General features: G+C 59.5%; 8 protein-coding genes across 8 annotated transcripts; 4 read left to right on the top strand and 4 right to left on the bottom strand.

Moving 5' to 3' along the window:
- Positions 1-367: 367 nt before the first annotated feature.
- CH63R_02978 (Zinc carboxypeptidase) lies at positions 368-1,787 on the bottom strand (the record flags this gene model as incomplete). The annotated part of the gene is made up of 3 exons (XM_018297953.1): positions 368-987; positions 1,044-1,158; positions 1,218-1,787. 3 exons carry the CDS (start codon positions 1,785-1,787, stop codon positions 368-370), a joined length of 1,305 nt encoding a protein of 434 aa, XP_018162769.1.
- Positions 1,788-3,720: 1,933 nt separating this feature from the next.
- Positions 3,721-4,822, bottom strand: CH63R_02977 (Mind kinetochore complex component; the record flags this gene model as incomplete). Its single annotated transcript, XM_018297952.1, has 2 exons — positions 3,721-4,689; positions 4,760-4,822. The coding sequence occupies 2 exons, from the start codon at positions 4,820-4,822 to the stop codon at positions 3,721-3,723; spliced, it is 1,032 nt and encodes a 343-aa protein (XP_018162768.1).
- Positions 4,823-5,318: 496 nt separating this feature from the next.
- CH63R_02976 (GMP synthase) lies at positions 5,319-6,581 on the top strand (the record flags this gene model as incomplete). The annotated part of the gene is made up of 2 exons (XM_018297951.1): positions 5,319-5,393; positions 5,457-6,581. The coding sequence occupies 2 exons, from the start codon at positions 5,319-5,321 to the stop codon at positions 6,579-6,581; spliced, it is 1,200 nt and encodes a 399-aa protein (XP_018162767.1).
- Positions 6,582-6,891: 310 nt separating this feature from the next.
- Positions 6,892-7,833, bottom strand: CH63R_02975 (Translationally-controlled tumor protein; the record flags this gene model as incomplete). The annotated part of the gene is made up of 5 exons (XM_018297950.1): positions 6,892-6,976; positions 7,030-7,192; positions 7,269-7,406; positions 7,499-7,610; positions 7,819-7,833. 5 exons carry the CDS (start codon positions 7,831-7,833, stop codon positions 6,892-6,894), a joined length of 513 nt encoding a protein of 170 aa, XP_018162766.1.
- A 2,226-nt stretch (positions 7,834-10,059) lies between these two features.
- CH63R_02974 (Fatty acid hydroxylase) lies at positions 10,060-11,231 on the top strand (the record flags this gene model as incomplete). The annotated part of the gene is made up of 2 exons (XM_018297949.1): positions 10,060-10,741; positions 10,822-11,231. 2 exons carry the CDS (start codon positions 10,060-10,062, stop codon positions 11,229-11,231), a joined length of 1,092 nt encoding a protein of 363 aa, XP_018162765.1.
- A 1,540-nt stretch (positions 11,232-12,771) lies between these two features.
- On the top strand, positions 12,772-13,065 carry CH63R_02973 (uncharacterized protein; the record flags this gene model as incomplete). The annotated part of the gene is made up of 1 exon (XM_018297948.1): positions 12,772-13,065. The coding sequence occupies one exon, from the start codon at positions 12,772-12,774 to the stop codon at positions 13,063-13,065; it is 294 nt and encodes a 97-aa protein (XP_018162764.1).
- Positions 13,066-17,957: 4,892 nt separating this feature from the next.
- CH63R_02972 (uncharacterized protein) lies at positions 17,958-19,638 on the top strand (the record flags this gene model as incomplete). The annotated part of the gene is made up of 2 exons (XM_018297947.1): positions 17,958-18,461; positions 18,529-19,638. The coding sequence occupies 2 exons, from the start codon at positions 17,958-17,960 to the stop codon at positions 19,636-19,638; spliced, it is 1,614 nt and encodes a 537-aa protein (XP_018162763.1).
- Positions 19,639-23,105: 3,467 nt separating this feature from the next.
- Positions 23,106-25,505, bottom strand: CH63R_02971 (YL1 nuclear protein; the record flags this gene model as incomplete). The annotated part of the gene is made up of 1 exon (XM_018297946.1): positions 23,106-25,505. The coding sequence occupies one exon, from the start codon at positions 25,503-25,505 to the stop codon at positions 23,106-23,108; it is 2,400 nt and encodes a 799-aa protein (XP_018162762.1).
- Positions 25,506-25,510: the final 5 nt, after the last annotated feature.

Genomic DNA, 25,510 nt, shown 5'->3' with positions numbered 1-25,510 from the left:
TCATGGCAAACCGGCCAAATATCAGCATGTGTGGCCGGCTTGCTTGCTGTCAGACTGAGCAGCGTCTTCAGACCTGACACAATGTCAATCAATGGATACACTTGCAAGTGACTATGGCTTGTATGTACACTGCCCGCTGCTTTCTGCGGCCGGCTATCTACTGACGACCCGGAGCCCCCCTGTCTGTTCTTGCATCCTGCTCGTCGAGCTGAGTGAGATCTTGGCCAACACGCCGGTTGCCTCATTCGATTACGACACACAAGGATTTCCCAAGGGACCACAGGCCCAGGGCCTAAGTCCGACATGGCTCCATGCTGACCGAGTCCACACTCGAAAACGCCAGAGGCTCAACACACCGTGCCACCCCCTAACCGACCACGCCGAGGACGTACTTGATGCCCTCCCAGTGCTCCTTGCCCGTCGGCAGGATGAACTCGGGCGGCAAGATGAACCCAGACCCGCCCGACCCGCTCTTGGGCCTCAGTTCGACACTCCACGAGTACGTCGCGTTGAGCGCGCCGTGGTGGAAGTCCCTCGCGGACCCGGTCGAGTTGTACAGGATCTCGCACGAGGGGCCGACCTGGTACTCCTCCCCGCTCGTCGCCTTGATGGCGGCCGCATACCCGGCGCCGACGTCGCGCTGCGCCTGCAGGTTCTCGGGCAGGACCTCGGGCTCGCACGAGAAGCCCCAGGGGAGCAGGATGAGCTGCGAGTAGCTGTGCCAGTCGATGAAGAGGCGGATGCCGCCGGGCTTGGCGGCCAGCTCGCGGGAGAGGGCCGAGAGGGCAATGTTCTCGGGCGTGTCGCCGGGGCACCGGCCGCGGAAGATCTCGTCGCAGGGGTTGGTGGAAACGACGCCGCCCACGACGGGGTAGTCCCACTCGTAGTTCCAGTTGCGGTTGCCGTCGGTGCCGACGCACGTCGTGTTGGAGCGCGGCTGGCGGTTCTTGCGCCAGAGCCGATCCGTGGTCTGGCTGTACACAAAGCCTGGCGGGTCGGTCAGGAAAAAGCGTCCGGCATGTGGGCCGTATGGTACAACTTACCGTCGGGGTTGTGGAAGGGCACAATGTAAAAGTCGTAGGCGTCGAAGAAGGCCGTGACGTTCTGGTCTCCGGATTTGTATCCATCGATGAGCTGGTAGGCCAGGTACTCGACGGTCTGCGGGTCTGTGTCAGCAACCCCCCTTTTCGTCTCCCGAGTATTCGAGGCAGACGCACCAGCGTCGTGATCCATTCTCTGGCGTGGACGGTGCCGTGCCATAGGACGATGGGCTTGGCCCCCGTGTCTTCGCCGCCCCAAAGACGCAGCCCAAAGATGTTGCGGCCCTCGTACGACGACCCAATGTCCAGCCACTCCGAGTTGTCCGGGAACGCGGCGTGGAGGTCCTTCCAGTACTGGACGTGGTCGTCGTAGGCGTGATACGAGTCGAACCAGCTCAACGAGGGCAGCTCGCCGCGCTTGGTCAGGGACGGGGTCTTCTCGGCCGCGGTCTCTGCGTTGATCAGCCTGCCGAGATCCTCGTCCAAGAGCTGCGTGTCGAGGTCCAGCGACTTGAAGGTGTCGATCTCATGGGGAGGGACCGCCACCTCGACGAAGCCCTTTTGTTCAATGGCCGGGAACGAGCTCAGCCGCGAAAGGTCTCTCGGCGCGTTGGCTGTTGACACACGGTACACCTGGTAGCCGTCATAGCTGACCTTGTCATCACGCGGTGCCCTATCACCACCCGGCCGCAGAGCAGATACGGCAACAAGAGGGGCGAGGACGAGGGCAACGGTAAGCTTCATCATGGCCGACTTTGTTCTCTCAGTGCCTTGGAGTCGTGGAACACCCCGTCGATTGAGTTCATTGGCAGCCGACGCGGCATGCTTTTATACACATCCCAGCAGCGCAACATGGGTGCGTTTCCGAAGCCGGGCAAAATCAGTCGAGCAAAAGGTGAGGGGTTAGCGGTTGATAAACATGCACGCCAAGACTGAGGTGCTTGGATGACGCCCTCGAAATCGACGAGCCAGCGTAGCATTCGAGGATTCGTCCTGGAGAGCTGCCTTGTGGTGCGGTGAAGCCGTCTAGCGAGGTCAATCGCGACGTTGTACGGGCATGCGGAGCTACTCCCAGAAGAGTAGGTGCAAAGAGGGAGGGAGGTCGGCAAGCTGGTCAACTCCGTTCTCCCTCTCCCCTGTAACCATGCTGTCTTCGCTGCGAGGGTAACCGGGACTACGCGAGGCAGACAATCTTGGTCATTGACTGGGGTTAAACAACGAGGCGGGGGGTTGGAGGACAGGTTTGAACCGCGCTCAATGCCGACCGGGCTGGCACGTCACCGCCTCGTCGATACCAGCTCGTTATCGCGCCAGGTGCCTGTAGGTTACTTTGGACGTGTGTTAGCAGGTTGTCTGTGATAGAATACGGGGTATTGATGAATTCCAAGCCCAGAGGAGACGTCAAGCAGACGCGGTCTCCACCAACCGCGTCGTCCCAAGATGTCCGTCTTTCCGGCATGTAGCGGGCCGACATCTATCTGACACCGGCCTTCCGATCCGGGAGTGGGCCCGGGGCCCGGGGCCCGGAGCCCGGGGCAGAAGATATCGACAGCCCCGCACACGGTGTGAATTGACTCGCGTTCACCAATCAACATGTATTTATCCGTGAGAATCGGATGCTATGGTTCTTTCAACAAGATACTGTGCTTTCAGCAGCCAGCCTGTTTTGGCAGCAAGATCACCATGTCTCTTGGACGCGAACTCTGCTCAGGGAAAACCTCAACCTGTCACTCCCTCGGCATCTGCCAAGAAGACACAATCAACGATGCCACGAGTAGCAAACTGCGTCACCATGGGACTTGATGCTATCGATGACCACTACATGCCTAACGACTCTCGCGTGCAATGAGCGTTTACTGCCTGGCCAGACCGTGTTCCAAGCACATCCCCCCCCCCCCGGGATTACCGCTAATCGAACTCAGGATTCCAGCCAAGTGCCGCTGAACCAACAGGCCCTTGGCCGTACTTAGCATGGAAACCTCGATGCCCTCCGGCGAAAGTTTTTTTGTTTCGCAGGCTCAGTGTTCAAAGGCTGGCCTTGCACCCTGTCCCGAGCTTTGTTTTTGTTATGTTTGAAGCGTTGATTTCCCGTCATTGTACATAATGTGTTGTCCTCGTGGTATCGCATCACCATGGGTTTTTGGCGTCTTCTCAACTAGTGAGCCAGACGCAACGAGCCTTACACAAGACCCAAACACCATGCCAACCCGGCTGCTCGGAACATGTCTGACTCGGCTTGCGTGCCTTGAGGCTGAACCGATATCTACTCGACTTGCTTCAAATCGGCGCCGGCCTCAGTCGCCCCTCGCCCCTGTGATATCGCAGCGGGTGGAGATGGCAATACTGACGGTCTCCGCCTCCCGTGTGGCGGGACTGTGTTGCCGTTCAATCACTAACGTGATCGACTGGTACTGGTGAGCAGTAGTGCTCTTTCCGTGGAGACCTGTCGCCGATTGAGATGTTGGACTGTGTCGGACCCCTTCTGTTGTCCCGGGTCGAGTCGAGTCGGAGCGGGTGGGCGTCTCACACAGGAGGTAGGCCACTCAAGCTGTCGATCGCCAAGAGGCGTGTTCGTACATGCCGTGAAGTATCGAAGGAGGCTTGTCTCCGCAGCGGTGTTGCAATGGTACCAGCAGCCGGCCGGATTCTTCTCTCGAAGTGCTCGTCCATGTCGTTGACCTCATGATTCGTCCATCGCATCGGGATCGTCTTGCTCGGCAGACTCTTCCGACCCTGCCCCCAATGCAGAAACCATGCGTTCCAGCCCCTCGACCTCGCCCATGGCAAACTTCCTCCCCTCGCCCTGCCACTCGCCGTCGCGGACTTCGCCGTCCTTCCCCAACTCCAAGCCTCGCACATGCTCGAGATGCTTTCGTGTCGCACTCTCGACGTACTCCATCCTCTCCCGCCTCCAACTCTTGTTCTTTTCCGGCCCATCCTCGACGTCGGACGGGTCCTTCAGGTCCGGCATGATGTTGCGCAGCGACGTCGACAGCGCCCGTAGCGCCTGCAGCTGCGACATGTTGAACGCCGTCGTCGTCGTGAGCGGCGTCTTGGAGTCACCCTCGGCGAGGTCGCCTCTCTCGCGCAGGAACTGGAGCGGCGCCCCGTCGTCCGCCCCCTCGACCTTGACCTCCACCAGCGAAGCCCGCGGGCCGGCGGGCTTACCGCCCATGACCCGGCGCAGCTTCGCCAGCAGCGCCGCGTTCTTGGCCTGCTCCGCGTGCAGCATCACGTTCAGCCGCTGGCTCGCCTGCAGCTTCTTCCTCAGCGCGTCCACGCTCTCCCTCGTGGGTGCGTCCTCGCGGACGACGTCGAACTCGAGACCGTTGTAGTGGGCGAGGCGCATCCAATTGCGGTGGCTGGGCTGGATGCCGAGGATGTTCCGCATCACGTAGAGCTCGTACTTGTCAAAGTTTTTGTCGATGGCCGCACACAGCAGAGTCTCGAGCTTGTGGACGCCGTCGATGATTTCGAGCTTCGCCGTCTCCTCGACGTCGACCGACGCACCCGGGGGAGGCTTCCTCTGCTTCAGCGCCTTCTCGAACCCGAGCGCTTTCGGGGGCGCTCTCGAGAGGCCCTGTTCGACGCGGTCGAGCGTCTTGTCGGCCACTGCGTTGACATTGTTGATGATGCTGTCGAGCAGCGACTGCGGCCGTGTTAGTGCCCTGGGTCGTCCGCATGATGCGTCGGCGGGGACTCAAAGGGCCTCAACTCACAATCGGTGCATACCCAAGGTGTTCCGTCAAAAGCTCGACGTCGATGATGTTCGGTTGGGCCATGATGGCCGAAGGCTTCCGAATGGTCTGTTGGAAGGGGGTCGTGGTCGGGGGAGGGGTGCGACTTTGCGATCCGGAAGACGCGTCTGACGCTGACGCGACGAAAGTCAATATTTGGTTGGTATTCGGGAGGAAGAGTGCGATGGGGAGGGAGGGAGGGGGGTACATTTGGGCCTTAATCGCAAGGTGTCCAGCGTATGGTGCACCTACAACTCACAGCACCCGTGCGCCGGAACACCCCTATTTTGGCGATTCAGTAGCGGGGCGGGACGCCTGTCGTCTTTTCACTGCCACGCTGCAGACGTCACGCAGGACCGGGATGGAGCGCTGACGGAGAGTGCCACAGCAGCTGGAGACAATTTGGACCTCCACCGGCCGTTACATTAATTGCACGACAGGACGATTTCTCCCCTTTCCACCCGCTCCGGCCTGCCCTCAACACCACCGGGCTCACCATTCCGTCGAACGATTCGCGTTCGGAAAAAGGCCCCCGTCAAACATGTCCAACTTTGGGAACTTTATGAAAAATGGCTGGCACCCTGAGAAGGCGGGCACTACCTTCAAGGGCCAAGTGGTATGTCACCGTCTCGACGAGGTGCGAGCACGCAATTGAGGCCGACTGACCGCCGGTACACAGAACGGGCTGTTGGGCAGAAACAAGGACGACGACAAGGAGGACCGTGTCGCCCCGCCGCTTTCATCTTTGAAGGATCCCTCGACCTTTGCACCACCGCCCAAGCGCGTCCCTGGTGCACCGCCTCCGCGCTCGAACGCAGCATCGCCATCACCCGGAGCCCCACCGCCGCCTTACGAAGATCCGAGTCGGCAGCAGCAGCAGCAGCAGGAAGAAGAGGAAGAGGCGCCTCCTCGCCCATACCGCGTAAATACAACGGGCCTCTCAACGTCCCATCTACCGCCGCCGCCCGGAAGGAAGGATGGCGCCGACGGTAGAACGCCGTCTCCTGGCCAAGCCGCCGCACGGCCACCGCCCCCGAGTCTTCCCCCCCGACTCCCGCCCAGGACGCCGTCCGCAACGTCCGTCACATCTCCTGCGCCGCCCGCGCCAGCAGCATCCGGCGGCTATCTGAACCAGAATGCGATGAACAGGCTGGGAGCGGCGGGCGTCTCGGTGCCGGCTCTGGGAATCGGAAAGCCCGCGCCGGAACCCCCGACCCGCTCGAACGCCGGCAGCCCAGCGCCACCACCGCCGCGCAACGGTGCCTTCTCACCGCCGAGCGGACAGATGGGCGAGCTGCAGAACCGGTTCGCAAAACTGGGCAGGTCTACGGGCCAGTCGTCGAGCCCGCCACCACCCCCGGCCGAGGGCACGACGATGGAGCAGAAGCAGGCCGCCCTCCGCACGGCGTCCAACTTCCACAAGAACCCGTCCACGGTGTCCATGGCCGACGCCCGCTCCGCCGCGTCGACGTTCAACAACTTTCGCCAGCGGCACGGGGAACAGGTGGCTTCCGGGGTCAAGAGTGCGAACAACCTGAACCAGAAATACGGCATCTCCGACAAGATCGGACATTACGCCGGACGGGTCGGCCAGCAGCAGGAGGGAACGACGGGCAACGCTGGCGCGGTCCCGAGCCCGCTGTCGCCTCCGCCCGGGCTGGTCAGCGCCATCGGCAAGAAGAAGCCGCCCCCTCCCCCGCCAAAGAAGAAGCCCCAGCTGAGCAGCGCACCCGCTGCACCACCCGGGCAGAGCGACGACGACGAGCCCCCTCCGATCCCCTTGGCAACCAAGCCAACGTTTTGACAGGCTTGGGCATCGGGGTTATCGCATTCGTTACTCAAGGCATGCATCTCTGGCGTTTTGTTACTGGCCAGGCCACACCCTGCGGGTTAAGCCGACGCTGAGGTAGTGTTCACGTAGATTTGAGGGGGTCCGTCGTAGGTCGTCATTCAAAACGGCCAACACCGAGTGCACTTTTAATTTTTTTGCTTGCTACGGACTTGAAGGGATATATGCCAAAGCAGATGGACGCTATAGCAGGGTGTCTTGGCGTGTTTAGATCAGCCCCGACACCTACGGAAAATCTCGAAAACAGGAACGCCCCGTCAAGATTTTAAACCTTCATGCCCTCGAGACCGTGCTGCCAGACGATGATGTAGGGGGTGACACCATCCTCACGGTAGTTGAGGAGGACGACCCTGCCGCCTAATTAGTATGCAAATTCGATTCAACGAGGGCGGGGGGTTCTTACATTCCGTCGGGGTTCATCGACTCGCCGGTGTAGAACTCCAGGTCCTTGAAGTTAGGGAGGAGCTTCTCCTTGACGTAGGCCTGGGCGCCCTTCTCGAAGGCGGTGATCTTCTCGGCGGGAGCACCCTTCTCCTGGAGGGCGGTCTTGACAGCCTTCATGTAACCTGCGAGAGGTTGCGTCAGCCGGAGTCCAGGATATGCCCAGATTGTGGCGGCACAGGGGAGGCGAGGTCTACATACCCTTGAGGTAGCTCAAGAAGCTCTTCTTGTCGAACTGGGTCGACTGGTAACGGAAAGAGTGGACGATGTTGTTGACCTTGACCTCGGTGTCCTCAACACCCTCGTCGGCCTCCTCAGCAGAGGCGTTGGCGCCGGTGTCTGCAGACTGTCAGAAACTATGATCCCATATCGTCTCTTCGTGCCGGGAGCGCGCGCGCGGGGTAAGCGCCGCGGGATGGAAGTTCACGCACCGACGCTGACGGCGCCCTCAGTGATCATGGCGCAGTCGGCCTCGAACACGATGCCATCGATGTCCTTAAGGTCGTAGGAGTCCGAGATGATCTCGTCTCCGGTGAGGATGTCCTGTTCGAGTGCGGGGTTCGGTCAGCCCATGAGTTCCCTTGCCATATCTAGGACAACGATGTTTTTTCCATTTTTCTACCCCCTCCCCGCCCAAAGGCGGCGGCGGGGTTGAAGGAGGGGTAAAAAAAGAAAACAGACAGCCTGTGCACCAGCACGCCGTGGGCCGCTGGATGCGATGTGATTTTTAGGCGTTCAGAAAGGAGCGTACCTTGTAGATAATCATCTTGGCGGTTTGTCTGAGAAGGTCGGGAGGATAGGATTGGCGAGACGGAAGTTCGTTGTCTGGGTCTAGAGAAGTGAGAGATCGAGCAAAGAGACCGCTTTTGAAGGGCGAAAAGTGTTCGCAAATTTGGTAAGTAGGAGGACTATGTTTGGTGGGGTTCAGGGAGCTAGTTCGAATTGAGACTAGGGTGAGAAGCCAAGCGGGTCACTGTTAAGGAGACGGCGGGCAAAGACACGCGAAGCACTAACACGCCAGCGGGCAGCCCGAAGGGCGAGAACACTGAGCGTGCGGGCGAAACGTGGGACCAGACGCTGCGGGCGAGCCCAGGCTGGGAAGAGCAGAGACACACCAACCCAACGGGGTTCCGAACTTTTACGGTCTGGGAGTCCGTACACAATATTGAGTTGCTCAAAGCCATGGGCTGTAATCGAAAGCTCCTCAGAACACCACCTCGCCGCGGTGTTTTCACTCTCCAGTTCTTCCTCATTCAAATTCCCTCGAAACACCGCCTTGGTTACCTTGACATGGCGCACACTGCGGTGCGTGTTAAAACGCCGACCTTGGATCTTCCTTTGATCGCGCCGCTGGTGTTGCAACCTCCTCGTCCTGGACGATATCCACCACATGTCGGGGCTGAGAGACGCGGGGCTGGGATAGCCTCAACTGCGACCTGCCGATGCGTGGCAGCGGTGAATCTAGCCCAGCTCGCCGTCTGACAGTTCCATTCAGTGTCACATGAGCCCCGTTAGTATCAACGACAAGGAGCCTCGTCTGGTCTGGTGTTTGGGAGGGGGGTAGGAAGTCCGGCATGGGCCGGAGTGGGATGGCATTCTGGATCAAGGTATGCCCTGGAGACAGTCCAATGTCAGTCATTTGGCGTCTCAATGTCTTTGCCAATCCTCCTCCTTGTCAGGTGAATTGCACCGAAACTCTGGCTGTCGTTCAACCATCGAATTTCGACAAAAGGGGACCCTCATTCGAGAACAGCTTCGGAGTGGGCGCATCGCATCCTGAAATTGTCCTGGCAAAGGGCCCCCCCTTCTTCCAGGCACCACCATATAACACTTGGCGCTCGATCGCATCGCGTTGTCCGGCTTATATAAGCCACCGAGCAGTCCGCGTATCCACGGCAGCGACAGGGGATAGCCCAGTGGGCTGACACGACAGCGTAGCAAGCCGCGCATTGTTGGCAGAGGTATGACAACATTGACATGCCCGCCGTAATTTACGCGAGCTGGCCCGTGATGGTGGTGAGGGAGGGTCCTACGCAGACCGGCTCGCCCTCTCCATCGCCCGAGTTGAGCCTGCCTGCCAACGCAAATTGGACCAACGCGTCGAGGGGATCCAATGCCGGTTCAGAGCGTCATGGATGCCGCGGGTCGGGAATCCAGCAGTTTCCGCCCCTCGTCGAATCGATAAGCAAGAAGAAGGGGGGGGGGGCTTGGTTGAGAATGTGGTTCGGTCCATGGCAAAACCGGGAGACTGTCGAAAGGCGAGAGGCCCGCGCCTTTCCACAAGCGAGATTGATAAAAGCGCATCATTCCTGGGCCTGGGAGGCCGAACGCCGCCTGCGAGGAACCTAGTCCTAGAAAGATGGAAAAAAATTGCCCGCCTGTACCCCCGAATCCCCGACGTCGCCGCTAAGACTCACTCACCACTGTGCTTCGTGCTCCCGTGCCCCTTGTTGTTTTCCTACAAGTACCCGATATCGAGCGCCTCAGAGCACTGGGCAGGCAGGTCGCTCGCTCCCGTCGGACTAAACAATCGGATTTGCACGGTTTTCTGCGCATTGCGACCAAGGGCCAGGCTAGTCAAGGCTAGTGAAACCTCGAACCAAGTCGCCACACCTCTGCCGGCCTTTCCACCCTCTCTCACTCCCACTGTATCCCTTCGTCTCAGCCCTGTCGCCTCCGCTGCGCTGCGCTGCGCTTCTCGTTGCTTTGACATCCGCCCCCCCCCCCCCCCCCCCCCCCCCTCCATATTGAGCGTCTCTTTCATATATCCAACTTCCGTCCGCTCCTTGCAAACCGCCATTGCCCGCCACACCAACGGTCCCTCCCTCTCCCTTTCATTCCTTTGCATTTCTCGACTTCCGCGTACGGCGACCAAACAGCTCTAAACCTCCTCGATCGAGCCAGTCCCTAATCCCACCACATCCGAGACCGACCGAAGAGCGACGCCGCCGCCCCGAAGCCCGCAATGGTGAACGAAACGATCCCACCCACGATGGCGACAAACTTCACGTCCATGGCCGGCGACCTCCCGCCGCTGCCGGCCTACACCCTCAAGCCCTACGCCGACATCATTCCCGGTCTGCCCGACGTCTACCTGCGCATCTTTCTGCCCGTCGTCGTGTACTGGGTGCTGTCCATGTTCTTCCACCTGATCGACGTCTACGACATATGGCCGCAGTACCGCCTGCACACCCCCGAGGAGATTACCAAGCGCAACCACGTCTCCCGCTACGAGGTCGCCCGCGACGTCGTCCTCCAGCAGCTCATCCAGATCTGCATGTCCATCTTCCTCGAGTACATCGACGACGAACAGCTCACCGGCAGCGAGGACTATGACGTCGCCGTCTGGGCCACCCGCGTCCGCATCGCCCAGCGCGCCCTGCCCACCTTCCTCGGCCTGCTCGGCCTCAACGCCGCCTCCATTTCCAAGAACATGTCGGCCTCGCACCCCTTCATTGCCGGCGCCCTCGCAGGGGGCCACTACCCCTTCCTCACCGCCGAGCTCGATGGGTCGCACGCCGTCGTCCCGGCCTTCGCCTCTTGGGAACTGCTCGTCGCAAAGGCCATCTACTGGCTCGCCATCCCGGGGCTCCAGCTCTTCGCCGCCATCTCGATCCTCGACACATGGCAGTACTTCCTCCACCGCCTCATGCACGTCAACAAGTGGATGTACAGTAAGTTTTGAACACGGCCCTGGTTCGGCCGAAGCCCTTTGGCGCCGGGTGGCGAATAGCTCACTAACACCACTGTCCAGCAACCTTCCACTCGAGACACCACCGCCTATACGTGCCCTACGCCTACGGCGCCCTCTACAACCACCCGTTCGAGGGCTTCCTCCTCGACACCCTCGGCGCCGGCATGGGCTTCCTCCTGACCGGCATGAGCGCGAGGCAGGGACTGCTGTTCTTCTGCCTCTCGACCATCAAGACCGTCGACGACCACTGCGGCTACTCGCTGCCATGGGACCCCCTTCAGCACATCACGAGCAACAACGCCGCCTACCACGACATCCACCACCAGACATGGGGCATCAAGACCAACTTCTCCCAGCCCTTCTTCACCTTCTGGGACCGCGCCCTCGACACGCGATACAGGGGCGACAGGCAGAACCGCATCCTGGCCGCCAAGGGTAAGGGGGCAGCGGTGGAGGCCAAGTCCGAATGAAGATGTCCGAGTCGAACCTCGGCGATCCGAGCCATCCGGCGAAAGGGGGAAGGGGGTTTGAAGAAAGAAAGAAAGGGAAGAAAAAACCCCCGATACATAATATTACACACCTACAACACGAGCATCAACTTCGATTCTGTACAGCGGCGTCTTCACCTTCAACACCGACAAAGTCGAAACTGGTTTTTTGGGTTCATTGGGAAATAAGGAAGCAGGCTTGCCGAGGAATCAATTATCGAGGGGAGGCAGAGGAGCCGACCCGTTACATAATTAAACTAGGGAAAGCATTGGGACGAGGCGTTTTCATGTCAAACAAGGCAATGTTCGATTAACAAGGAGGGAGGAGGGGGTTGGGAGCAGAACAGATATCACCCGGGTTTGTCTTCTTTCCTTCCACGGTTTCCCCCCAGCATTGCGACCACGAGAGAAGAACGGAAGAAGATGACAGACATTATTGGGTTTTGGGGGGTGTTTCTGCCGGTCGTTGTTTCCTCCCCCTTCTTTCATGTCTTTTTTTTATGCATTTTTTTTTTCTATATTTCGTGGCTCTCTCCAAACTGTACAACTCGTGTGTAAAGCGTGCGAGCCTTTGCTCCTCTATGGTCTACCGGCATCCTTGGAGATGTGTCGAAGGCGCAACGGAACGTGGACACGAACTCGGGGAGAGAGGGGTGGTGTGTAAACGAAGCAAACCCGGCTTACGGTACATTGGTTAATGGAAGATGTAATAATTTCTGTTCACAGCTGTCGGCCGTCCGTGCAGCCGCGGCCCTGAGGTGCAGGTCTGCCTCTCGTAGGCTCTCTCGTAGTCAAGAATCCGGGCCCGCGTCCAAGTGTAGTAGAGTCATTGCCACTGAAGTGCAAGCCGGCAGCACAGATGAAGGGGGTTCGCGAGGTGATTTTTGGACATCGGAGCTGGAGACCTGTAACTTCCGAAGACAGCCCTCGGCCGTCCGAACGCCTGGGCATCCCGTCAATCAGTCAACGCCGACCCTCGCACGACTCCATCGACATTCCGACCAGCCGGGCGAAGAAGACAGTGCAGTGCAGTTACTGTAATTGGGAATCGCTCGCGCCTCTCCACTGCTGCGCCCCTGGAATAGGATCATCCGACGATCTCTGTTTGCTCTGCCGCTGGATTAGGGGAGAGGGGAGGTCTGGACGCCCAACCGTTTGTGTGCGAGCACGTGTATGTTTCGGAAGAATGCCAAACAGTCGGGGACTTCTGCTTCCTCCTACTCCTCCTCCTCCTCCTCCTCCTCTTTTATCTCTTCTTGCGGGGCATCCTCATGCACTTGCATCGCGATGCGGGAGACCAAGGATGCGGGAGGCGATAAGTAGAAACCAGTCAGCCCAACGAAACCGATCGCTCACACGGGGGGGGCCCTTCGCTTTTTTGTTGGTTTAGTGCGATCGATGGCGATGGCGATGGCGATTGCATACAGGGGCCCTATACCAGGCCGTGCCCACGAAACGCCAGAGGAAGCACCCGAGAAGCTACGCGCGCTGTGGGAAGGGCGCTGTCGCTGTCATGGCCACAATGCCCCCCCCTGTGCTTCTCGACCATGCTAGGACGGCCGGGGACAAAGCTGCCTGGGCTGGGTCTCGGGGAGACGGGGACGACACCGTCGGGATCCTCGAGGGCGATGCCATTGATCGCCGTTTCCCAATGCTCACATTCAAACCTGCGCTACTCTGCACAAGCACGGGGCAACCGGCGAGGTGCCGGTTCATCGGAGATGATTTTGCCATGGTGTTTCTTCTTCGTGCCCAACGAGGCCTCACCACTCTCCCCAGCGCCATCACTGTGCCCAGTAATTGCTTTTTCGAGTGACCTTCCAGTCCCCACCGTCAAGAAGAAACCACCGCGATATTAGATGTCTCGCAATACACCGACTCTGGAGAACCGGGAGATTGGTTGCAGAGAGGGGTTCGTTACAAGGTAGCAATGGCAGGATCCATCGTCGGGGACGACCAGTCATGTTTCCTCGCACTGATGGCTTGGAAGCACCACGCAGGCCAGGTGTCCAGGTGTCGCCGGCACCCGACGGGCCCCGCGTTTTGACGCTGGGAGAGTTCCAGTAGAGACGAACTGAAGGCGTGACAAACATGTTTCCTGCGACGTGGAGAGGGCGGATCCGAGTCGTGACAGAGTCACAGAAACAGTCATTGTGGTACGCACAGCCGACTCGCGCTCGCCCGTTTGAGGAGCTGCATAACAGCGGCAGTTGTCGAGTCAAGTTGAGACGAGTCTGGATCGGGTCGGCCGTAACAACCGTTGGCTCAAGGCCTGCAGGCGAGAAACTCTCTTGGGCGGCGGCGCGGAATGGGAAGATGTGGTGTGCCGGCCGAGTCCACTAATTCCTAACACCGACTCCTGCGAACCTCTCGCAGTCCCTCTCGCCAGGTTCGGATTTAGAGTTAAGCTCTAACACCACACAAAAGGGAGCTCGTCGGAGGTGTGAGTTGCGCGCATGATTGGGCAGCCACATCGGTCTGAGGTGGTAGTCGGCGATGGGTCTGGGAGCTGTCCGTCACGACAAGACTCAGCCCAGCACCGCACCGCACCGCCGGCTTGCATGAAGAAAGCCTACGGTCGTATGTTCTTTGTAGGCGTGGCCAAGCCGTCACCTTCAGCTTGGGGGGGGGGGGGGGGGGGGGGGGGGGGGGGGGGGGGGGGGTGATGCCGACAACGTCGCGCCTCCTTGAGTGAGATTGCTTTTTGGCAAGGGGCCGGTCCCATCCAAGAACCCAGAGCCTGTGCCGGCACACAAACAGCGAAATGCCTCGGAAGGGAAGGTATTGCGGAAGCCATAACGCACGACCAGAAGCCAGTCAGTCAAGCTGCTCCATGGTTGTGCCGGCTATTATTTGTTATCTTTGACCCTTGCTTTGGGGGCCCATCCTCCCGGCAACGGAGAGATTTCAGATTCGACGTCGGCGGGGGGAGGAGGCCGTGTCATTGGGACAGAGATGACGCTAGACTGTGGCAGACGGCGTCTAATGCGAGGCCATGCGGTGCTAATGGTGACAAGCAGGTGGCGATGCTTCAACGTTGTCTTCCAGTTTGGGTGAGAGCTGCACGACTTGCGCGTACTGCGTGCTTAGGGAAAAGGAAAGAAAGGGTTCTTCTGCATATGGTACCTTGCGTTAGTGCGCTCAGGCGGCTGCAGCTCCTACTCCACAGCGGGGACCTTATCGCAGTACAGTCCAGTACCTCGGGCAGCCTGGCAGTAAGTGGTGTGCTGGGTGTTGGACTCCAGCCGGCTTGATTGCGGCGACGGGCCCCCCGATGCATCGAGATGGCCGAGAGCTCGTGGCAGCAACGGCCATGAGTGTTTCGGATGTGTGCGATGGAGGCGGTTGTCGAGAAAATGTCCGTTGTCCTTCGAGGACAAGAGTTATGTAATCGACGAGGGCGGTATTACTCAGGACAGCACAGAGCCAGGATATTGCAACCCCGGTGGCACGGGAGGTCGCCGCTAGCGAGTCGTCGGACAAGCAGTCGAGGCTCGATGCCGAACGGCAGGCAGCATCATGGCAACGAACAATGCTATTGTCCTCCTCGGTCACGCGGCTCACCTCACACCTGGGTCCAGGACAGGCGGGGTACCGCGGAGAACGGACTGGTCAACCTGGGGATATCGACTAGTCGAGTCTCGAAATATCAGGGTCCTGCTTACCTGAGACGGCCGAGTCGGCAGATGGAGAGAGTCGATGTGCCGTGGGGGCCGAAAGGTGGTAGATGGGCAGAATGGTCGCGCCGCAACGTGTCGACCATCATGTGAGGGAGGTGCAATTGTTCATGCTGGAGCGGGGCACAGACGCCGCGGGAGATTTGCGACGGTATGTACGTCGCGTTTCTGTCCACCGCAGATGCGTACGGGGTGGTCGGGTTTGGTGAAGAAGCAACCAGGCAAGCTCATGGGAGGATGCCGTCCCATCGTCCAAAGTACGTCTGGGGATGGGAAGCAATGGCCCTGAGGCCAGGTATTACCTACAGCAACGGGTTGTGTTGAGTACGTAGATCATTGTTGTCAAGCTCAGCATGCCGCGCGCATGTTGACGAATATCGTGTGTTTGATCGCCCACAGCACTACCTCCTGCACCACTCCATCGCCCTGCCCTGGTTGTGCATGAATTATACATGGATGGACAGCGTGGTGTGGTATCTGGAAATGGCCGGGTGGCATAGTAACCGTACAATGAGAGGCTTCTTTTACGGTGCCGCGGAGGCGTACCTCTTGGCCGGCCGGACGTGGGACGGGAGCTCGGCGTGGGGCTGCTTGGCCGTGCCGAGTGGCCGAGACTGAGTGGCCCGGGCTGTCACGGATCACCAGTTGAGCATTGTCAAGGAGATCGTGTGTGTACCGTAACTGCTAGGAAAGAGAAGAAACCAGGGGAATTGAAACCCATGGGCCATGGTCACCCATAACGTCATCGTAGTCGTGCTGTACCTGCCTTCTTTCCGTGTCCATCGGCGATGGGTTTCGGGGAGCTCGTTCCAAGACCCCCCCCCCCCCCCTTTCCCCCAAAACAGTATGTGTCCCTGTATTTGGAAGAAACACGTCCCATGTCTTATGTAATGCCCTCTGAGGACGTGCGACCTGATGGTCTGGATGCAGGCAAGGAGATATGAGGCGCACGCGACGTGCTTCGCTCTGACGGTCTCGGCGTCGACGCAGGCGATGGGGCTTTGCGGCGACGCTGCTGCGAAAGTACCTACCTACCTGAAGGTGCAGAACTGTCACCTGGGGTGCCGTCAGAGCCGCTTCTCTTTCCTACGGGCGCCCATTTCATCTCCCCTCTTCCTCTCTGCCTGTCCTGTCCTGTCTTGTCTTGTCTTGTCTAGAGCGCAAGCGGACCATCTCACAACCCACAGTGAACCGACGAAGACCAACCGCTAGCGTTGCCCGTCTGCGATTCTGAGACAACACACCAACGCCAGCATTACCAAGCCCCCCCTTCACCCCGGTCACTTCGATTCCCTCACAGCCAATCCCTACTCCACGGTGCCTTGCAATTGCGGTCCGTAATTACAGAAATCCCGCCCAATAGATCCTCCCGCACGGCAGCACCCCCCCCTGTTCCTACACCCGGCACTCAAACTCGAACAGGGACAGCCCACATGGCCTGTCGAGTGTTTCGCCAGCCCTGGCCATAGTAGCGAGTTGCTCGAGCCGGCCTGCTTCCCTCCCCAAAGCGTTCGTACCTACTCACTGTGAGAGAGACAAGTCGCTGCTGCCAAAAGGCCGAGGTCTCTCCAAGTCGGGCGGCGAGTCCGCCGGCCTTTGTGCCAGTTCAACGCCACGACCCGCTTAGCCAGAGCCCGGTTACGCTCACCGTCGACGCCTCCGAGATTGGAGCTGCGCGCGGGTCTGGCGGAATTGCCAGAGGGGCTTTTGTCTGCCAGATCGAGAACAGGACCAGCCGGGAGTCCACCGAAAAGCCCACCCAAGTTCTTGTTCTGCTTTACCTTCTGAGGTCATTCAAATAGCCCGGGGGCATCCTGGTTTCGTTCAACTGGGCAGACCGCGCGACCAGGGGACCTTCTGCCATGACGGTCTAATTTATTCTCTCACCCGCGCTACTGCTTCAGCTTAGAGAATCCTGCAGCCGACCTCCGTCCAGGACCGCCGCCTCGAGACGGCCCCCCCAGTTTCCGTCCGAGGTTCATATTTAGGAGTAGACGGCGACCTGGAAGAAACTTCAACCTCCTCCACCCCCCCCTTCCAGCGCGCCCGGTTCTGGACCCCGAACGCCTGACGACCATCTCAACCTCTAACGCGCATCTGGTCACTTTCAATTCCTCCGTTACCTCGCCTGTTTCCGACCCTGGAACCGTACCTGCGTTACCGTCTTGGGTCCTGCGTGCTCGCTTGTTTCTCTAAGCGCCCGCCAGTCAACGAACGACCTCGCCCTTCCTGACGGCCATCACGGCGCTTCCACGCGCATCTCGCCCTCTCCATTGGCCGACCGCCCCGTCCCCCCAATCTCAAATCCGCCTCGCCTCTGCTTACTCGGGGCTGCTCTGCGTCTATCCAGACAGGATGGGACTGCTCCTGGCGTTTCACTGATATCGTTTTCGACTGCGCTGTCCCAACCAACGTCGGCCAAGTCGACTTACACGGCGGCGGCCGGGCCAACGTGCAGCACCAAGCCGCCCCCAATTGCTCCAACGGCATAACGCGACAGGGCATTCCATTAGTTGAGACATTCTTCCCCAGACTCTATTTCAGTCGGGCTTCTGCCCTTCCCTCTCTTCCAGTCATGGACCCTACTACGACGCTCTTTACCTTTATGCTGTGAGTCTTAAATTTTGCCGACCTGTGGGTTGTTTACTTGGCTCGCTTTCGTTGTATATAACTCTCTCTCACTCTCTCCCTCTCGCCGTGTGTGTCACGTTCGCTGGTCGATACCGGAAACTTTGGCGTCGTTCTCGCTCCCGCCCGGCGAGATCGATCATCTCCGTTCGAACACGCATGATTGTACGTTTGGCCAGTAACCACCCTTCGTCTCATCATCCACGACACCAGCCTCTTGCTCCATCATCTTACGACGTCGGAACGTACCAGGCGCACGAAAGTTCGTCGCCTCTTGTTGCCACAACTGGTTGGGGAGGGCAAATCGGGGACCGGCGCCGAAGGTTGTTTTTTTGGCTTTGCCTAACCGTTTGCTTGGGCTCATGTTTCGAACATTGTCGGATGGAAAAGTTTATATCTGGCTATGCTATGCCCTACGTCCCCGACCCTGGCCTGCGCCCGTTCCTCCCCCTCACCAAAGCCCAACGGCAACCTTCCGAAAACTCCGTCAAACATCTGGCAAAGCCAAAAAGGTCGCCGCCGACGTCGATCGGCACCTCGTCCGCTCATGGGCCAGGACAGGGTGCCGGGTTTGAGCTTTGGCGTAAGCTTAGTGGCTGATGGGCTTGGCCTCGCATCACGGCTTACAACTCTCGATTTATATAACACCCCCCGGGGAGCCTCGTCCACTCTTGCTAACCATTATGGGCCTTTTAGTCAAACGCATCCGACTGTAAGATCCGTACATTTGGTTGGTTCCTGGGACAACTTCTCCAAGCCTTACACAATGGAACGAGACATTCGACGAGATCATGGCCAGTGGCGCGGGTGCCACACCTTTAAGGACATTGTTCTGGACGACGAGCTCGGCGCGAAGGACTCGAAGCGTGACGGCGGGTTGAAGATGGGGCAGACCTACTACTACTACGTAAGTGGCCGGCCGGTCGGCCGGGCGGATTCTTTTGGTCTCGTGAGCCACTCTAACAGCAGTGCAGTACGAGCTCGACGGCACTCAGGAGAGCTACAACCCGGCGCAGCCAAGCACCACCCAGTGCCCTTACCTCCCCGGCCAGACTGTCAACACGTTGGACGTGCCGAGCGAGATGGCCGAACGCAAGCGAAGCGCGTCCTTGGGCTCGCTGCGCAACAGCGAGTACAGGACCATGAACCCCAACGACAAGTTTGTCACCCCTCGACCCCCGCCACCAGTTCCGGGCGGTCAGCTCCGCCGACTTGGATCCGCGCCCGCCGCGCAGCCCCAGAGGGCGTTTTCGCGATCCGGGTCCACATCCCCTCCTCCGTCGTGGCGCCGCATGTTCAACAGGAAGCAGTCGACAAGCCGCTCCACCGAGCGCGGCCGACAGTACGAGGACGAGGAGCGGCCCGTCTCTCCCTATTCGCACTCGGACGACAGCAGGAGCACGGCGTCGTCCGACGGAAGCCGGACTCGCGACCTCTCCCCGGAGTCCCTGAGACGGTTCCTCTCCGACGACAACCCGTTTGCCGGCGCTTCCCCCAGCCCCTACGGACGGCCCACCGTCGCCATCCCTGATGACATTGCCGAGGAGAACGACGATGACGAGAACTTCGCCAACTCGGCGCTCTCCGAGATCAACCCGTACACGACCAGCCTGTCACCACCGCCTTTCAAGCGCTGCCATTCCGACAGCACACTTCCCAGCGTCAACCGCGCCAAGGTCCTCACGCGCGAGAAGAAGTACTCGCCGCTTCCCCCGCTCCCGGTAAAGGAGTTGCGGGAGCTGGAGAGTGCCCCGCCTGCCTCCCGCTTCTCCTTCTCGTCCGACTCGAGCGTCGCTTCCTCGGTCGGGCCCGTCTCTCCCGAGGACGACATCCCCTCCTTCTACGACTCGGCCGAGGAGGATCGCTACTCCAACGAGAGCGATGCCAACTACGTTCAGCCCCTGTCGCTGCCCAGCACGAGAAAGCCGTCTCTGGAGCAGAACTATAGCTTGCCCCGCGCGCCCGGCATCAAGCGGCATCCCCGTGTTCAGCCTGTCGTGGCTGCTCCTCCCGACCACGGCCTCAACGACCTGGTCAACGAGATGGGCTGGATGGTCGACATCATCCGCGGCAAGGGCATCTAAGCAGATTCACTGGTCACGTACACGATGACCTACATCTTCCGCCGTACATATTGGAATCTTAGCACAAGCAAGGTCACTTAGACGGCATTCTTCAGCAGGTTATACAAAAAGCAGCATTGCATCCAAGCCCCCTTCACCTTTAGGGTTCGAGGGCAGGGCAACATTCGGTGGCTCAGGGCCACCACAAGCAGTTCAACATGATACGGATTTTCGACGGAGTACTGGAGGAGATATACCCATTTCATTCCCCTTCTTCTTCTTCTTCTTCTTCTTCTTCTACTACTACTACTACTACTTACTACCACCACTCATGGCTTTTATGCCAATGGCGCTTTCTGGGAGTGGGGCATATTTGAGCGATCCGGGGACAATGGAATGTTTATTGCAAGGCAAGGCAGCACTGCATGATTCTGGCGGCAACTCGGGATTGCTTTGGGGAGTTTGGGTTTTCCAGGTAGTCACATCTGGCGTAGCGATCAACTGGCACGCTCTATTTGGAAGATGGTATCTACGCGGCGGGCAAGAGATACGATTTGGTAGATGACTGAATGAAACATCTACAGAAAGGAAATTGACTCCATACGCTCAGTTCCGTCCGACTTGACCTTGTGACTGGCGACCACTTCCGTTCGCTGTGCTCCAGACTGCCGAATCGTCGATCTATCTTGTTTAACCCTCCCAAGCCGAGCAGTCTTTTTGGGCTTTCTCCGCGGGCCGCAGCTGCTGGCCCTCCCAACTTGTGGCCTCTGTCCGTCCTCAGCGGGAGCAAAGTAGACGAGGTCAAATGAAGACTCGTTTCTCGAGGATCAATGAAGCCCAGACGTCTGTGCACACGATGTTTCAGACGGGACGGAAAGCTGATGGTGTTGGCGAACAGGCCACTGGGCAGACTCCGAGTGCGAGGAACAACAAGAGTGCCAGCCAGCCACCTCTCTACGTGCCACGGACCAGCACCCCTGTGAGAGAGAAGGAAACCGCGTGAGCGGCGTCGAGTGGTTTCTCCCCCCCCCTTTTCCCCCTGGGCGTTGAAGCAGATGGATGCTTGCGCCATCAAGAACCACAAGGCACACCAAACCCGCGTCAAGGAGCTTGGCCATGCATCTCATTCGTATGAGTATGGGAAACGGGGCTTCTCGCCCTCCTCCTCTGTCTGGGAGCCTTGGTTTTGAGTTTAAGTTTGGTGTTCCTGACTTGCTAGTAAGTCGGCCAGTCAGCCAGTCAGTCAGTCGGTCAGTCAGTCGGTCAGTCAGTCGGTCAGTGGATGGATGGATGTTGGGACTCGTCGGGAAACACATGTGAGTTCGGTCCTGGCGGTGACGTACGCAGGAACCAAGTTCCTTCCCCCGCCATCCCCCGACGCTTTGCGTCTTGCTTGCCCGGAAGCGGATTGAAGGGGGGAGGGAGTGATTTGCAGCTTTGCCGCATCAACCATTACCAATGGATGGTTGGGCTCGTTCTCGCCTGCTGACTTTTAAGGCTGCCAACACAGGAAGGGCGGGAGAAGGGGTGTGGGGGAGGGTTCCTCTTCGAGGTTTGTTGTGACTAACTAGGTAAAAGCGAGGTGTTTTGCAGCATTTGAAAGAATCCCCATTGATGTTTAACCATCTACATTTCATCGCAAACTTCCTTTCCCCTCCTGGTTTCCCCGAGTTTGTAGCTATCGATGATGACATGATCGGTGATCGACCTTTTAGTTTTCTGCTCATGGCAAATGCCCTAGACTGTGGATGGATGGATGGATGGATGGGGTGGAAGCGGGGGGGGGGGGGGGGGGGGGGAGGGCAAGGAATGATACCGTCGTAGGTTCTCCCAAAAACCCCCGTCTTTGCCAAATAATGTCAAGCGATACAGCACGACGCTTGAGACGGGAGAGGGACGAAGGACCCAAAAGTACGACCATTTCCGCGGGCCATGATGTGCGTGCCTGATGTTGCGGCCGGCTCGCTCATCTGGTCTGGAGTCCAATCCCTGGGGAGGGTGATTCTGTATGGAGGTTGACGGATGGATTGAGGGCAACTGACGCCTTGGTGGTTGCGTGAGATGTAATGTGTATACGTGGAGGGGGGACAGGTGGTTGCTTGCGTATCATGGCTGCGGGAGAGACGAAGCGTCGGGAAAAGACTAAAAAGGGCCCAAAGAATTAGCTCACAACAGGAGGGCGAGTAAGGTGGGCCGGGCATTTTCAAATCCACAAAGTCAAACCCGAGGAACAGAAAGCTTAGGATGGATCCCGAGATCTGCTGATGTGTAAGTAGGTGGAGGGGAGACTAGTGGGTGTCTGTCTGTCTGACTTCAGACGAGCAAGCGATGCATGCTGCGCGGATGGATGTGAATGCTTCGACGAGACGCTGTGTCCGCATCAGCTAGCCCAAAATCTCTCTCGCTTCAAGTGTGAGTATGAGCGAGTGTGAGTGTACGTCGTCCTCGAGACGTAGACGTGGTGTTGCACGATGCCCAGCTCGGTATGTAGACGAACCGCCGTCGCCGCCGCCCCTCTCTCCTCCCCCTCGAACGGCGTTGCATGTCCATCCGGGAATCAACACCACGACTCGTGTAGAGGCCGGTCGAAGGCCCGTTTAGACTTTCACAGTCCGTGTGTGCCTGGTCTGAAAAAGAAGGGAGGAGAGAGGCAAGGAAAAACGTCCCAACTTGCACCGGTACAAGAGATAGATCTGGTAAAGAGAAAGTCAGCCATCACACCCACAAGGTCCAAACAGATGTTTAAAATAGCCTTTATCATGCCTCTTTCCATCCGTCACTCTGTCCTCCCCTTATCGCAGTGTGTGCCCCGGCTCGTACACTGGCAGACGCCTCACGGAGTGCCGAAAAGCTTGCCTGTCTGCAGACCCGGCCAATCGGTGAGCGCACTCTCCTTGGCCCTTAGGGGAGAGGGGCGGGCTTACGAGTGTGTGTCCCGCTTGGTGCGTCCATCAGGAGTCGCTGGTATGCCCTATCCAGGCCAGGTTTAAGAGGGCCCAGCTACATGATGTGTGTAACAGTCAACATGGACGAGGCGGCAGCAGACTATGCAGTGGGTGTTTGCAGGAGCAGTGTAGTTGTTGATGTCAGAGGAGGGAACCAAATCCCCCGCCCCTCGCGAAAGAACCGCTCTCTGCGGGTATTGTTACAATAGAAATACAGAATAGCCCCAATCCAGAGCAGAGGTTCGTTACAACGTTGGTTGGGCTGACAACGAAGTTCCGATACCGAAATCCAACAACGAGCAGCATCCTCGCCGCTGACTTTCTCCTCTTGTTAACTTTCGCTCCTCCCGGCCCCTTCCCGGCCTGCCTCTGTTTCGGCATCTCCCCTTCGATCTAATCGGTCGGAGCCTACGGGCTGTTCAGGGCGCAACAGAAAAAAGGAGCCCCGTCCGATATTCTCAAACACCCAACCTCGCTCCCACAAACAAGCAAAAAAGATTTGGTAAATTACTCAGGCAAACCTCCCGTGAAGCTTGCTCTTACTCAGACGACGGTGGAGACCGAGGCCACACCGGGCTGCGGAGCAGGCTCGGCTGCAGCCGGTTTCGCACCCTGGTCTTGCTTCTGAGCTTCGACCAGCGGCTGCGGCTGTTGTTGCGTCTGCGTCTGCGTCTGCGTCTGCGTCTGCGTCTGCACCTTTGTCTGGGGCACCGACGGTGACGGCGAGGGCACCGTCGCGCCCTCCGACCCCGTCGGCGGCGGCTGTTCCAACGCACCCTCCTGGGTGGGTGTTGTGGCCTTGTCCGTGTTCGGGGCTTCCTGGCTCTCGGTGGCCTCCGCGACGGTGTTGGCCTCAGTCTCCTTCGGCTCCACCCCCGCCCCCTTCGACTTATTAGGCTCCTTGGGTCTGCCCCCCTTCAGAAACCTTTCTGGCACACCGCGGGCAGCGTAGGTGCAGGTGCCGACCCATGCGCCGAGGAGGCTGCTCCACTTGTACTCGCCGCGTCGGAGGCGCTGGATCTCCCGGTACGCGTAGGCGTTGAAGTAAGGCAGGCCCGTCTCGGGGTCGCGGTAGCGGGCCGGGTGAGCGGTGATGACACACACGGGGCGGGGTGCTGGTTTCGCAAGACGATCCATCCGCCGCCCGAACAGGATTTGGGTTTGAACCGTCTTGTCGCGAACGAGCTCTTCGTCAAAGTTGCGGAGGATGAACGCGTTGCGCGCGACCTCGCTCGGGGGTGGCTCTTCCGGCGCCGGCGGGGCTGCAGGCGCAGGTGGCGGAGAGGGGGCGGCCACCGGCGGCGGAGCGGGTTTCGGCGGAGCGGGAGGCTGGGTTGGTTGGGTTGTTGGTTGGAGCGGTGCTAATGGGGGAGGTGGTGGCCTCGCGGATGGCGGAGGGGGAGGGGCAGGCATCGAGAGAGGGGATTTGTGCTGCGTTGTGTTGGGCGGCGCGAGCACGTTGGACTTCGGCTGTGTTGTGTGCTGAACGAGGTGTATGCCACCCAAAGGCGGAGCCAGAACCGGAAGCGCGAGCACCGGAGCTGCCAGGACAGGCGGTGAGGTTTTGGGCGGAGGAGGTAGGGGCGGAGGGGCCATGGGCGACGACGAGCCCAGTGCCGGAGGTGGAGGGATCGACGGTGGTGCCATCAGCCTGGGTTGGCCCTCGGGCCGTGACGATGCTGACGAGACCGCCGGCGGCGGCGGCGGCGGGATGGGGGGAGGTGCCATCACGCGAGGGCGGTCTTCCTCCTTCACGATCGGCGTGGCTTCCGACGGTGCCGTGGCTGTTGGCGAGGGAGGGTTGGGGACACGGCTTTGTTGTGGATTTCCCGGATCTGCTGGCGCCGGAGAAGCCAACGGTGCGCCGGGCTTGGCCTCGGCCTGCCCATCCGGGCATGTCGATGGTGGTAACGACGTCGAGGCCGCGCCGGCTGTCGAGCTCCCCTCCTTCTTGGGCTCTTTCTCGTCCTTCTCCTTGCCCTTCGCCTTGTCGCCCTTGTCCTTCTTCTCCCGCTTCTTCCGGGGAGCCTTCTCCTCTTCGGCCACCCTGCCCACGTGCTTCAGGTGGTTTTCCCACTTGCCTATGCCGCTCCAGTAGGTGACCACGGGTCCCTTGAGCGTCCGGTTGTTCAGGGCCGCCAGTTTAGCGAGGCGCTCCTCTTCGCGCGCCTTCTCAGCCTCTTCCCACCTGTTGAGCGACTTCGCGTTCCGCTTCTCCACCGAAGCAGCCTCCGCCAGTCGTTCGGCTTGCGTCATGGGAGGCTTCTTCGACGCCGCGAGCTTCTTGGCCTTCTTCTCCATCACGGCCAACTGCTTCAACCGCTTCGTCTCGCGCTCCTTCATCTGCTGGTGCAGCTGCTCCTTGCTGAGCATCGTGGTCTGACGCAGCGAGGCGCGGATGGGCATGTCGGCCGGAGAGGGCAGCCAGCTCGTCCGCTCCGACTTCTTCTTGGGTCGTGGCGCCGGGGCGGCGGCGGCGGCCGCCGCGGCCTGGTCGATGCGGACCTTCTTTCTGAACTTGGCGGGGATGGCCTCTTCGGCCTTGCGTTTCCGCGAAGCCAGCTTCCTTTCCCTGGCTTGCTTCTCAAGCTCTTTCTCTCCCTCGAAATCGTCCCCGCGGTTCTGCTCGTCCTCGTCGTCGGATGACGAGTCCATCTGTATGTCGGAGCCCGCATCGTCGACATCGGTGAAGCCTTCGTCGTTGTCGTCTTCGGCAAATAGCAGTTCGAGATCTGAGTCGGGTTCTTCGTTGGCCAGCATCGACTTCATGCGATTGCCGGCCGTGGACCGTCTTGATCGGCCGGTCGCTAGCCATTCAACCGCTGTCGGCGTCGTCGTTGTCGTTGTCGTCGTCGGGGTATCGTTTTCGCTGTCGCTTCCGCTTCCAGAGTCCGAAGACTCGTCGCGCGACGAAGGTTTGGCTTCGATTGGATTCGCAGCCATCGCGT

This window comes from Colletotrichum higginsianum, chromosome 2, assembly GCF_001672515.1.
Source record: "Colletotrichum higginsianum IMI 349063 chromosome 2, whole genome shotgun sequence".
NCBI lineage: Eukaryota > Fungi > Ascomycota > Sordariomycetes > Glomerellales > Glomerellaceae > Colletotrichum > Colletotrichum higginsianum.
The sequence above is the reverse complement of the archived record's forward strand: the minus strand, read 5'-3'. Positions and strand labels throughout refer to the sequence as shown.